Source organism: Knufia obscura, assembly GCF_036327395.1.
Source record: "Knufia obscura strain CCFEE 5817 isolate CBS 148926 chromosome Unknown scaffold_2, whole genome shotgun sequence".
Lineage (NCBI taxonomy): Eukaryota > Fungi > Ascomycota > Eurotiomycetes > Chaetothyriales > Trichomeriaceae > Knufia > Knufia obscura.
This window is the reverse complement of record NW_027042688.1, coordinates 1,360,248-1,373,994: the sequence shown is the minus strand read 5'-3', so window position 1 is coordinate 1,373,994 and position 13,747 is coordinate 1,360,248. Positions and strand designations below refer to the sequence as shown.

The 13,747-nt window shown below is 51.4% G+C and overlaps 5 protein-coding genes across 5 annotated transcripts; 1 reads left to right on the top strand and 4 right to left on the bottom strand.

The window, feature by feature from the left end:
- Positions 1–97: 97 nt before the first annotated feature.
- PMZ80_002358 (uncharacterized protein) lies at positions 98–1,604 on the bottom strand (the record flags this gene model as incomplete). The annotated part of the gene is made up of 2 exons (XM_064870791.1): positions 98–372; positions 422–1,604. 2 exons carry the CDS (start codon positions 1,602–1,604, stop codon positions 98–100), a joined length of 1,458 nt encoding a protein of 485 aa, XP_064733244.1.
- A 2,825-nt stretch (positions 1,605–4,429) lies between these two features.
- Positions 4,430–5,950, bottom strand: PMZ80_002357 (uncharacterized protein; the record flags this gene model as incomplete). The annotated part of the gene is made up of 3 exons (XM_064870790.1): positions 4,430–4,936; positions 4,987–5,813; positions 5,890–5,950. 3 exons carry the CDS (start codon positions 5,948–5,950, stop codon positions 4,430–4,432), a joined length of 1,395 nt encoding a protein of 464 aa, XP_064733243.1.
- Positions 5,951–8,163: 2,213 nt separating this feature from the next.
- PMZ80_002356 (uncharacterized protein) lies at positions 8,164–8,575 on the top strand (the record flags this gene model as incomplete). The annotated part of the gene is made up of 2 exons (XM_064870789.1): positions 8,164–8,274; positions 8,330–8,575. 2 exons carry the CDS (start codon positions 8,164–8,166, stop codon positions 8,573–8,575), a joined length of 357 nt encoding a protein of 118 aa, XP_064733242.1.
- A 1,085-nt stretch (positions 8,576–9,660) lies between these two features.
- Positions 9,661–10,158, bottom strand: SBH1 (Arf guanine nucleotide exchange factor sbh1; the record flags this gene model as incomplete). Its single annotated transcript, XM_064870788.1, has 3 exons — positions 9,661–9,692; positions 9,771–10,080; positions 10,156–10,158. 3 exons carry the CDS (start codon positions 10,156–10,158, stop codon positions 9,661–9,663), a joined length of 345 nt encoding a protein of 114 aa, XP_064733241.1.
- A 484-nt stretch (positions 10,159–10,642) lies between these two features.
- On the bottom strand, positions 10,643–13,060 carry DUR3 (urea active transporter; the record flags this gene model as incomplete). Its single annotated transcript, XM_064870787.1, has 6 exons — positions 10,643–10,872; positions 10,926–11,270; positions 11,319–11,983; positions 12,029–12,091; positions 12,147–12,403; positions 12,488–13,060. 6 exons carry the CDS (start codon positions 13,058–13,060, stop codon positions 10,643–10,645), a joined length of 2,133 nt encoding a protein of 710 aa, XP_064733240.1.
- Between the last annotated feature and the right edge of the window lie 687 nt (positions 13,061–13,747).

Genomic DNA, 13,747 nt, shown 5'->3' with positions numbered 1-13,747 from the left:
AATGTAGTCCAGTTCAGTGGTACCGATGCCCTCGCTAGCCGCTATCCAAATAAACAAACACACGCTAATGAGAGTGGGCGTATTCAAGTTCTATTCTCTATACAGCCTGCTCAGCAGCAGTGGCAGTAGTAGGTCGCTCCTCCTTTTGATCTCGCTCATCTTGTGTTTTTCTGTCTGTGTCCCTGTTCTCCATTGCTGTTGGAGGCACAGAACTAGACGTCTCCGTGTCCACGCCTCGTGTGACATCCTTTATCTTTTGTGCGAGGGGTGCCTTGCTCTCCCACTCGAGTCGTTCCCGGACCATATCTTTTTTGCACCACCAGAGACTTATCAGACCCCAGATTGTGGCCCAGATGAAGGGGATGGCCCAGCCTATGGAATGTTAATTGAGTACGGTGAGAGGTGTGGATGTGAAACTTACAGAATGCGTACGCGACTTGCGGCTTGACGGAAGGGATTACAGCAATGACGGTCAATGGGATGGCGACGATAATGGCTGGGATGGACCAGAAGATACTCTGGATGTAGATCATCCTCCTGAATCGTGGACTGGCTTCATATCTCGCGGCAACGGCCTCTCGGTATGGGCGGCCAGCGTTCGCGCTGACAGCGACTGTGTCTTCGACGAAGTAGTAAACCGCAGGCTTGCATACTTCTCCCTTTGCAGTCGACGAGAGTCGGAATGGTGCTTTCCAGCCCATATAGTGGTACAACGTTGGGAATCCAGTCAGTAACCCGAGACAATACAGCATTGCAGGCATAGGCATGCATAGTACTCTCAGCCAGACAATATGCGGAGCGGAGCCGATAATGAAAAGGGCAGTGACCACTGCTATGGTCACCGTTGATACCCAGTTCAGATAATCGAAGGACCACCTGCTATTGGTGCCGAGGGGTCGATAAAAGCGTTCTTTCTTCATGAGCTTGATGGTGCGGATGCCGAATTCGAGGTATGTTGGACCACCCCAGACGGTTGTGACAACGGCGAACGTGATCCAACCCTCGATGTTTCCACCATAAGTCAGGCCGTAGTAGAGTGCTATGGGTACAACGCAAGCGTCAATCCACATCATGATTATCAGGAAGATGAGCCTCCATCTCTTCTTTCCACGGTGCCATGTGAAGGGCAACTGTGGTAGCAACTCCGGGTTCTCATGATAATAATCTTGTAGTGTAGTTGCGCGACGACGCCATTCACGCTTCGTAGCGGCGCGACTGTCGAAGTAGACGTCTGCTTGAGGGCGGTCTTCGCTGTTGCGTCGGAAAAAGGAGCTCGATCTTCGTCGGCCGCCACGGCCTAGGGGTTGGGGTGATGTTGCTGGTTCGTTGGAATCTGCTCGAAAGGCGACACGTCGAAATGGAGGAGGAGGAGATGTAGTATCTGGAGATGCGACGGCTTCCTCATTGGAAGGAGAAGGGTATGAGCGCAATGCTGCTACACCATCGTTTTCCGCACTCGAATGCTCTTGGTCAGGCTGATGGGCTTGGACCGGTGATCTCAACCGTGTCTCTGAGGAAGGGCTGGTTGGTACTGGTGCATCATGTGCATTTACACCGTCCGGTCCTTCGAGCCCGGCATGCGAGCCTCGGACCACCACAGGCATCTTGTCGCACGCAGTACTCGGACTCGTAACGAGTAATTCAGAACGCTAACAAAGCAAAGATGAACAGCAGGTGCACATCGCAAGCATGAAAAGCGTCGATTGCTGTGATTTCGTTGTCGCGGGTTTGTCGGAAACGGTTGAGTATGGTGAGATTATGAGATGATGGATTATGAACTGCACCTGTACAGTAAGCATGTGTCCAACGAGTAGAAAGCCTTTTCCCGAACCGACCCAAACCAACTTGCAAGCTACCCGAAACAATGACTTCACCTGGATGAAAGCGAAGGCGCCAATGAGGTCAGCCCAGTGCCAAGGTTCAAGGACATTTATTGGCCTCGTCAACCAATTGCATCATCGTCGATCTATTCTCTTATGAAGATTGAAATGCTGCTTAACATAATGGAAGCATGTACTGGAGTTGAAGATTATGATCGCCTGCTAGAGCATAAGACGCGTACAGCGAACCTACTCATACAAAATTGAGGCTTAGGAGGCAGTGAAACGGGAAGCGACGATCTATCACGAAGAGATTGCGGTAGGCGATCATTGGCAGGTTCATGTTCTCGGCGGTGGCACCACCGCAATGCGACTTCCTAAACACGTGCAAATAATTCACCTTTGTTAATAAGAGGGCCTGACTCGCAACACCGCTACAGTCACAGACATCAAGTCGGCATTTCCAATGCTCATGATGGTTCACTGCCATACATGGTATGTTTCGAATGCACGATCTTCCATGACCGAGCCTGTGATTTGCAGAGAAGCCAAATGCATCTCATCAGCTACAAACAGCGACTGCATCTCTTGGAACATAAGACCGTGAAATAACTAACATCCGAACATGGTACTACATACTACTCGTATCTCAGGCTTCCGGCCACAAACGAAGTGGTATCTCGTACTCGTGGATATGCCTGTAAGGCACCTCCTGCTTGGTGTGCTCCATCACTATCCGAGCCTCAGTTAGACTAAGCCCCAGTACTCTCATATACATAGCAGGCGTATGCGAATCGACCAATTTACTCAACACAACTTACATGTACCGATCCAACTCTTTCATCTTCTTAGCTTTGGCCCACGCCCCTACCAAGAACTACATAAGGCTAGCCTAGCACAAGAATGCAAGAGTAAGCCTGATGTCCAATGTTTGCTTCCGAATATTGACAAACCCAGCATCGAACATATATTGACCCCGAGAGACAATAGCATTGAGGTTCTTACCAAACATCGTGTTAGCCCATCCGTCTCCGAAGTCGACTGCACCATCTACGCATCATCCTTCAGCCCACCATCATCACAGTCGAAAAAGCCTTAAAGTCGTGAATCTCCGGCCTAACATTCTATAGGTCTCCTCCAATCAGCAATGACATCTTCCACGGACCTACCGTGGATTTAGTCGAGTGGCTGTTCAGAAACCCATGGACTTTCAGCATGGTCTATGTAGGGATGGCAGTTCGGAGACAACCCAGTCTGGCTGGACAGGAGAAATGCCAGTAAAGGAGAATCGCTGCATTAAACCCCTCCGCAATATCCCCATATCCCATGTCGAGAATGTAAAGCATCACACCCCACTCATCCGCCAGTATACGCTTCCCGGACCGAGTCGTGGCTTCCTCCACAAAGCACAATGGACTACGCCCAGCTCACCATTCTTGCCATCTTCACGCCAGCCTCGTTTGTCTTTGATGCCGGCAAGCAGGCAGCGGAAGTAGGCCTGGTAGACACCACTACTACCCTGACAAATGCTCCGTCCTCTGATCTAAGGTAAGGTGCACATAGACGGACATGAACAGCCCTCGTCTATCCAATCCAATCCATCAACGCCATATCCTTGTCTTCCAGATCATGATGCCTTGACTCGACTGCAACCTCACCCATCCTGCCACTACCGTTGAAACGCTTTACCAAACCTTCACGAGGAGACCCTCTGCAGAGCACTCGTTGCATTCTACAATACATGCATGCAGTACCACTCACCAAGTCACATCCTTAACTATCCTTAGCCAATCCTTCAACACGTCGATCCTCGCTTACCTGAATACCGTACACATCAGCTCTGACCATCTGATTAGCCCATGCACACGACCAGAGCCGCAACGTTGCACTCGTCCACGCACTCACACTCGCTCATTCAACCACATACACGCAGTGCCACGAGACACCCTGTTCAGAGCTCGCTCGTATCATAAATCCCCGTTACCGAAGTCGATGCCGGACCTCACTTCCTACTACTAGGCCGTGGCGGAACATTCTGCTCTACTGTAACATCCGCAGAACAAAGCATGACGACTGCGGATCATGAGTAATGTGGACTGAAAATCACAGGGCCAAGCACGCCATAAGGATGCCGTCGCGTAGTCGGTTATCAACGACGGAGATCGGTATGGTATATGCTATGCTATGCTCGTATGCAAAACGTGCCCGACATCAAAGGAGCCACGAAAGAGGGTGTAGGACTCGTGGTTCCAAAAATGCTGGCACGGCTTGTGTGCATATGGGTTAGGTGAAAGGTCCTGAATATGTACATGCCTGAAAGACTTGGCTTGGCTATACATCTCAATATCGTGTGCTCTTCAAGATCATATCGAGGTCCCCCGTAAGTCCAGTATACCGCCTCCAGGAACGTCCAATGTACACCATGCTTTCTATGTGCCCGGGTGGGCCGCCGACTGAGAAACACCCATACCCGTCAAGTCCAAGACTGGAACATCGCTCACAAAACCCATGATATACACAGTCGCAACAACCACTACAACGCACCAGAAACAGACCAAGAACGCCGCTCTTGCCTCTTCCCGAAGTACCATCCGCTGACCCAACCCACTCTACTTGTTAGGCTGCACATTATAATACTCCGTCCTCAACGGCTGCGACTCAAACGTCTGCAACGGCACACTCTGCCCATACGCCGGCGGTGGCGCGGCAAAGTTCGCAGGGCCATGGCCCTGGATACTGTCCCCTCTCACATGCGAGTATGCTGTCGTTCCCTCCCTGAAGTTTTGCGCCGCACTGCTATTCATGGCTGCTCTTCTTCTCTTCCTCTTGTTCTTCATCATTACTAGGCTGCCCACCACGATTGCGACGAGAAGAGAAAAGATGATGTAGCCGATTATTGCGCCTCTCCTGCCTACCCATGCGAGACCGATGCAGGCGTTGATGAAGCCAAGGGTTATGCTGGAAGGGCCGGCGATGCGATGGAATTTCATGATAGGGGAAGGGATGCCTTTGCGCTTGAACATTATGTGGCCGATTAGACCGAGGGTCCAGGTCGTGAGGACGACGATGAAGGTAAGTATGCCGATTATTTGGTGAGGATGTGTGAGCTTCGGTGACTGCAACACGAATTAGCCAGATTCCAGCGTGGATAGTATGCGCTTCTTACGATCTGTTCCCGGATGGAGACTGCGATGCCTGATCCGACCCCAAGGAAGACGAGGAGCACACCGAAGGATTGAATGCCCCAATGGAGCCAGACTCGCTCGAAGAGCCGTAGGAAGAGGTAGCCACCAGGGAATACAAGGATGAATGCGAAGGACATGAAAAATGCGTGGAAAGCAACACCGCGAGAACCACCGTAGCGCGGGCTGCCCCCGAAGTCGTCGTCGTCACTGTCATCGTCGCCGGTCGAAGCGTTGTCGCCGGCTGATCCAATCACCGGCACTCCATTTGTACCAGTTGCTGCCTTCATGTCCAAGGGAAAGATATCCGAGTGCAACTCGTGCCTGTTGATCCGAAACTCCTTATCGTCGGATTGCAGGTTGCCTTGTTCTTCCGGACCAAGAGCATAGAAGAATGGCGCACTCGTACTAGTTGCGTCTACTTCTCCTTCATCCCAGGATCTGCAGCCCATGCAATGGAAGTTGACAATGAACTTGTCGTCCGTGACCTCAGAGCCTTGAAGTATGGTGGTATTGACTTTATTGGTAAAGATAGGCATCTGATGCTGGTTACCTATCCTTGGAGAAAGTGTTGGTTCTCCCTGGTTGTCTTTTGATCTGTAGACCACGAAGATCAAAGAGTTGTCCATCTGCGTGCCCATGCCGAAGCCTGCCCAGTTGTGGTCTTTTGCCGGTGCCTCAAACGTGAAGTAAAGGTCGGCCTTCTCGCTGCCCTCAGGCACGTTGACGGCCAGTTTGACGTGGTCATCGTCGAAGGTGATAGAGGAGGATGGTATTGTCGTGTTCGCCGCAAGTGAGAAAGGGAGAAGGCCTTAGGAGACGTGTTAGCGGGAGGGTGCTGGTAGATCCCCCTTCATGCTGTCGCCAAGGTAGGGCAAGCCACTTACTGCTCAATAGTAGCGTGACGAGCACGACAGCCCTGCTGCCGAATTGTGTGTGACCTGCCATCAGCAGCAGTGTTTTAGTCCAGTCCAGGGGTGGTTCTGCCGCTTAGAATTGCGCAACAAGTTAAAAAGCAGAAAACGGCAAACAAGACAGCAAACAGAGAAAGGAACGGCTGCGACAACGACAAGAACAAGCAGATAGCCCACCAGGGAGAGAGCTCAACCACATTTTGGGAAGTTGCAATCCAGACTCAGACGCTTGCTCCTTCAGCAGGCGCGTGTCAGGTCAGCATGGCGTCTGTTGGCGTGGTCTGAAACACTTTAGGGGCGTTATGCTTATCCAAAGTAAGCCTCGCAGCGTCCCGAAACAGGCAAGTCGTTGGAACTCTCAACAATCAGAGCTTTGTGATTGGTTGTCGAGATAAGCTCAGTCGCGGTCATGGTCCGAGCCTTCTAAGCCCTATCTGGTCCACGTAAGGGTTCAAGGGGTCATGTGCAGCGTGCTACTTGGAAGATCATGATATCTGGATATTCACAATAACTTCAGCCCTCAAACAGGAATTGTGGGGCTCTCCATTGTCTCGATACTCGTGCGGTAGGTCTACCATCGAACAGGCTTTCCCTCTTTCCTGAGTTCGTCTCTATACTTTCGTGCATTCTCTGCTTGTTTTGCTGCCTCCTTTTCTGCATCTTTCGCCTTCTCATTGTCACCACCTTGACCAGGAATATGGGCTTGGATTGTATGGACGTATTTGCTCCTATGCAGTTATTCGTCAGACTAGACTGCTGCTTCTCGCTTTGCTAAAGGTCGGTGTGGAACTCACCCTACTTCATATCCGTCCTCCCATTGCACGGGTATAGTCGAGAATGGGTTTCTATCCCCTCCGTCTGGGATTTGTGAAAACATGCAATGGGGTCGAAAATCGATCATGTCCTGGTGTTCCCATAGCTGAAGAGGGTTATTGTGACCTGTGTTCTGGAAAGCGAAGAGCTGCGCGCTTGGTCGGGTCCAATACTGTGCTGGCTGATCGTGGCCGGACAGTTTCTGTGCGGCATCCCACCATCTCATGCTGGCATCGGCGCTAGAAAAGGTCAAGATATACCGGTAGCCAAGGCCTTGGGTCTATGCAATCTGAGTGAGTGAGTGAATCGAGACAACGAAGCTGGAACAGCCGTCGGTGAAGATGAACGCACTTCGTGAACGTAAGCATAGAACAGCGTCTCGGCCGGCGATACTGAGTCAACCCCTAGAGGTGCGAAGTCACCCATATTCACTGATTGCCAGTATCTGGAAATCTTGCAGCATGGACAGGTTCGAGGATGGGCGGAGGAAACGACAGTCTTCTGTGATATGCTGCTCGGCTTTCAGGACATTCTGTCATGCCTCATCATGATGAACACTGCCGTCATACGCATAAATACTCGTGGGTCTGCACGACCAAAGATGTGATGAACCTTTATGCAGCGTGCCACACCCAGAAAAAGGCAAGATGAGCGCCTGCTTATGTTCGTTTCAGGCAAGTTAAGATTGACGGCGTGCTCACCTTGCTTTTCCGGGACGTGCGTGCCAAAGATGGTTTGAGGTTGTCTTCTCAGGCTCTGACGATTGATATGTGGAGATCGCAACATTGCCAGCACAACACCCCTCCATGTCTCCACGTAGATATGCTTATCGTGCGGATCTGTGGATCTTCTTTATGTCAATTCAAGTTGGACATACTCTGAGCGACCGAGGGCAAGGATGTATTGTTGTACCGTTGTTTGTTAATCATCTTCGCTTTGATGTCAAGAAGTTGGAGGTTCTCAACGCTACAACACCATCTCGCATGATCCCCTCGATACGATCGAGATGAACATGAGATGAATTACAGCCTACGCACAATACTCTCTGATCAGAAAGAGGCTTCAAGCTGGGGAGTCCAGAAACGATCGTCGATAAAATTCACATCGATCAGCTTAGCCGATGCGTTGACATGTATTTCCTCAATTTCACTCCTGACAAGCACACGGACAGAACCTTATGCGAATGCCTCCATTATGCGTCTCCCATCCTGCATATGAGGGGCACGATCTGCTTCGGAAAGCGCATATGCCATGATGTGGGCGCAACGCAGCAGAGCAAGCCCATTGATTGGTGATAAGACCGGCCTCACCTGATCCCCGTATTGCGCGTAGAACTTCTGAGGTTCGAGTTGCAAGTACTCAAGACTCATCTAGACAGAAACCCTCCTGCCTCTAACCACAGGGAGTCGAGACAGCTGCATTCACACTTGCGACATGGAGGTCTTAACCCAGCAAGAACTTGAGCTCGACGGTGTATTTGCACCAGGCTCCAACGAGTACAAGAGGTTGCAAAAGCCATTCTCTCAACTCAACTGGATACCTGCCGTAATGCCCGCCTTTGCCACTAAGCATCATGTTCTCACCAACTAACCACTCCCAGGACTATGTCGCCGAACCAAAGACCATCGAGGAGTTGTCAGTCCTCGTGAAGCAAGCAGCAGAGCGTCGAATCAGAGCCAGATTCTGGACGGGCCACATGTTGCCCGACAGCCCACAATCCGGGCTACATATCGGAGGCTACCAGATGAAACACTTGAGCTTCGACGAGGCAAGGGGTATAGTCACAATAGGAGCAGGTGTCAAGCAGCCAGAACTCGACCGATTATCCTTGATGACGGAGGCGTAGCGATCGAGGCGTTGCTCAACTGAAGGGTTTGGGCCGAGGTCTGAGCCGAACAAGACTGCCCAGGTGGGGTTGGGGAGCATGGCGTGCGCCAGGGCAGGAATCATGCGGTCTGCATAGTCCGGAGACGTGCCTAGGCTCACGAGGGGCAGCGACGCTGAGTGAGACGTCATGGTCGCATGTGAGGAGGTTGTGGTTGTTAGTCGTCCTAGTTGTGTAAATACCTAGCAGCTCGAGCGTTTAAACCCTGATATCTGTATGCTTGGTCAACATGAGCGAGACGTATCAGCAGTTGACGTGTACGATGGGTCAAGAGATGCATTGTATGCCTTTTCGGGCTTCGGTGTGATGAGTAGCGGTGTATCCCATCCGCACCTGAAATGACTAAACCGGCAAACCTTCTTCGTATAGTAGTCTTACACCGACGCTGATGAGGCGCTGATGCCCTAGGCAAAAGTTATTCATTTCCGGTGCGCAGAGGATGAGAAGATGAGAGTCGATATCCAGCGTTTGTCCGAATATTGTTTTCCTGATGCCGATGACAATTGCGGACGGATCATGGCAATTGGATGTCGGATGGATTATTGATGTGAAGAAGCCCGCAATGAGCCCGACACCTCAAACGGATGCCAAGACAAGCTCGATAAATGCTACAGGTGAACACTGGAGTGGCCTTGGGTGCTCAAGTATTGTCAAGACGTCTTCTGCTGTTCGAGTTAGCTGATATGCCAAAGAGAGTAAGACATCAGCTCGAATCCGCGGTTTCCACTTCTTGTTCGGACAGAGCGCAGGAACCCGATTTGGAACGCCGTGTCATTTAGCTCAGATGGATTTGCAGCCAGATTTTGGACGCTTTCGAAGCCCCGAGGACTGAGCCTGCGTCTCGCGATACGACAAGCCTGACTTCGCAAAATCAGCCTCAGAAACAGTGTTCTGAGCAGCTTTTGTCTATCCCCTCCCAAGCAGCGTGCTCTTTGCGCCGCCCAGCCGTCTCCTAGAAGATAGTAGTACATATCTGTGTGTCAAATCCAGTTCTTCTTCCGGAGCCTTCTCAAGCTTCCATCGGCCCACCCCTGACTTGTAGTCCCTCACGAGAACCGCTTCGTCATCTTCGCAATCACTGTATCATATTAGCTTCGGTCCCCTGACAAGCTGCCATTCGTCTCTGCCACGCAGCCTCAGTATAGGGTGAACTCACAATGCAACGCAACCACACTGAAAATAAACCCCAGACTCAAAAACAAAATAACCATAGGATCAACCTTCAACCCCGGGCTCTCATCCGTATACAGCCTCAACATAGTTCCCGAGCTCCCACCCGCGCCCGCAGCCCTCGTACTCGCTGGTCTCGCATTCTTGACGGATTCCTTGTGGTCTGCGGCTGCGCGGCGGCGGATGGCTGATCGGGGTCCGCCGGGGGGTGAGCTGGCGCGGAGGAGGGAGGAGGATTTGCCGGTGTTTGCTGCGGAGGGGGAGTCGGGTGGGGAGGGGGAGGAGGGGGAGTCGGCCTGGTGTGGGCGTTAGCTTTGTTGTTTGTGGTGTGTAGGCATGGGAGTATGAGGTGTTGAATGTGCTCAACGTACCATTGTGATGTGTGCGCGTGCGCGCTTTGATTTCTCGTGTGGTGGGTTCTTGCTTGTAGGTGTTATCCAGTCGACGGACAAGTTCAGCCGTGGCAGCGATAGAGCGTATGGGAGTATGAAGTTCGGTGCGAGTTGTAGAAGTGCTCAATTAATTTGTGGTTCGGGGAGGACACACTGGCTCGACTGGCGATCGCAGCAGTGACGCTCCGCAGTTGTCTGGGGTTGGCAAGGCTGAGCATCGGCTCAGCCTTGTGGAGGCCCCCTTTTACTGTAGAAGGAGCTATCGCCGCTAGCGCTGGACTGCGCTTAAGATGTACTTTCCTTCACAGCTAGGGGACACGTTCAGGCAATCTATGAGTGCGGATGTTGGTCATCATATCAACTCAGTTCAGTCTCATCAAAGTAATGCTCCACATGTTCCTCCAGGCTCTATCAGGGTATCATAATTCAAACCATTCCTCAGCCCAACCCCACCAACTGCACCATTTTAACCACTCTTGCCAGCACCAACCTTCTCTTCGGGTGTGACTCGTCCGCTCTCATCCTCACCATTGACCTCTTGCACACGTCCCTGCAGCGCTGGCCTCCTCTTGCCGGTAAGATCAAGGTACATGGATTTGACAGTATGCGCTGCCGTCTTTCGTCCTTGCCAGACAGGGAAGATGCCCACTGCGAACGTACTGCAGAACAGCCAGAGAATGCCAACAACGACCCAGCCTGCACCATCGTTAGTATCTGTAGGTATAAGCAGGAAGGTAGGATTGACATACCAGTGAAGAACTTTTTGCTGAAGACGTATTTTGACCCATACAGCGGCATGGGCCAAAGCACAAGGAACGCGATAGTCATGAACACGGTAAGACCACGTGCAATCTTGGCCATTTTGTTCAGATGAGCGATCTCAGCTTCTTCCGTTGCTTGTTCGCGTGCTGCTTCGGAACCAGGGACGAGCTCTGGATCAGCTGCGCCTGACGCGACAGAAGTGCGTCGAATGATCTCCGTGTCATCACCCCGCGAAATCATTCTCATCGACACCCAGTCGTACTTCTGTCGACCGAATGCCAAAGTGAGGACCGGAACGAACACTATGGGAGAGAGGAGAGCTGTTACGTTGCCTGTACCATAGTTTAGTAAATTGTCCAAGGGCAACTGCGGCAACTTACCAGCTAACATAGGGTAGTTAGATCCCGTGCACTCAACGTTCAGCACGCCACACTCGGATTTGGCCGTGACAAGCCAGGCGATGAGCGAGCAGGCGAGGCCGAGAACCGGTGACATGGCCGCTGCAATCCAATTCTGGTCCTTCCATGTAAGGGTGAGGGCAGCAGGAATGACAGCCGCGGATATGATGACGCCCATAAGAAGGTAGAGATATCCCATCGAGACCCCACCGTAGTACAACCCAGTCGAAAATGCAGCCATTATGATCGAGTAGACAACGCAGGAAGCGTGCGACATTCGAATAAGGAATGTTCCGCTGGCCTTAGGGTTGATGTACCCCTGATAGATGTCGTAGGTGAAGATCGTGGACACAGCAATGAGTTCCGCAGACATGGCCGAGGTCACAGCCATAAAGATCAGCAGGAGTGTTGCAGACGCACCTCCCTTGCCAAGCATCGCCGTCGCTGCATGTGGAAGGACCAGACCAGCTGATACTTCATGTGTCGGGATGCGGCCGGGATAGGTGGGAAAGACCGGGTTGTTCTCAAGTGCTAGGGCTGCGAGACCCATAGTTGTTGCACAAAGCCACGGAATAGCGAACCATGACAAACCACCCATCACGTAGCCAGGTAACGCGTGTTCGACGCCTGCTGCTATCGCTTTGTTCCTGTTCAGTAGGTTAGTGATCCTGTAATGATTTCATTGTCGATACTGCTTGACGCTTGTTGCGTTGCCGAATCGTGAGAGGTTGTTTGTAAGGAGAACTAACCAATATCTAGTGAAGGTGAAGGTTAGCATTGCATTGCTTGTTTGTTTACCAGGTTGCTTACCCATTGTCCAAAAATACAGTTCCGAAGTTCCCAACAATATTTATGACAAAAAAGATTGCTCCTTCCTTCGAACGAAAAGTAAGGTAGCTGCCTTGAGCATTGCCTTCGACCGGATGGGCTTGGGCAGCTTCGAGGAGCAAGTCATAGACTCGTCCTGGAGAGCCGATGATGTTGTTGGTGGCATAGGCTGTGAAGGCAAACAGGAAAATGATGATCAAGATGATTACCGTGTGGACATAGTCAGTGAGGAAGGTCGCCTAACGATATATGTTAGTGAATTTGCCTCCTAAATGGCGTGCTTCCGAATCAAGTGTCATTGAATTCAGAGAGGGGAAACTTACCTTGATGCCACCAAACATGGTGTATAGCACTACACCGATCGGGAGCAAGAAGCATGCTGCTGCTGTGGGAACACCAGTAAGAGACTGAACCACAGCACTGCCACCGGTAAGCAACATAGCCGTAACCAGAATGTTGGTCATGAGGGCGAAGACCAAGAAGACTATGTGCGTGGCTTTTCCATATCGAGCTCTCACAGTTTCGAGGAAAGTGTGAGCATTCGGGGCGCGCCTCTTGAGTTCGATGGCTAGTGTAGCAAAGAGGATGACTTGGACAGTGGCTCCTGAAGCGTACCAGAAGGGACCTGAGACTCCGTAGTTGTACGCAACGCTGGAAGACTGAAGCAAGGTTGCTGCCCAGGTCCAACTGCTAACGACAGCACTGGCCACGAGGCCAGACTTGACTGATCTTCCAGCTGTCGAGAATGCTTCTGACGTTTGGACCTCGTTGTGGTATCTTTTGAGCGCCCATGTTGTGCCTATCATTCCAAGGGCGAAGGCGAAACCTAAGCCGAGAATGATGCCATAGCCTGATGCTTGGTTCAGTGGTGGGCCGACCTTCGAGACATCGGCCATACTGAGACGCTTTGCTTGCTGTTCCTGATCAGTGGTAGCTAGAAACCAAAACTTGGGATAGAATGAAGGGAAAGGATCATCCTTTGAATCGTGGAGAGAAAGGTATTTAGGACGGGACTGGATCCCGGAGTTCAAGAATATCGCAATCGTGTATCGTGCTCGTCTGAAGCTGTGCCGTGATATCACAGTAATTTCTGTTGTTCATAGCAGTCTCGGCTCATGAACCTCAGCTCCAGTCTCGAAACTTTCCTCCATGCATAGTCGGGATCTGCAGCCATGCGAAGTCGGCGAAATGCGTGCATGGCGTTGATGAGAGCAGATAAGTGACACCAGTTCGTGATGTTTGTGACAGTGTACGGTCATATCAACAGCGAATGGCAAGAAGCTGCAGATGAAACTCGTGGTACTCGAGATAAGGGAAGGGCCCGACCAATCACGCGAGCCGCTGAAGACGACGCTAAGCTGAGCGCGGAGCTCCACTGATATCAAGGCTTGCAAACTTCAAGCTCAGAGGTTCGGGCTGGGCAGGTGGTGGGGAGCGAACGTACAAGTACTTTGATTGTCTTCAACATGTGGGATGCTGTATGATTAGCTTCCAGGCGTGCATCTCAAAAGTGCGCAAACGCATCAAAAATCCACCAACATACTCGTGCATCGGTGTTTGGCTAATGCCTTGTGCAAAATCAT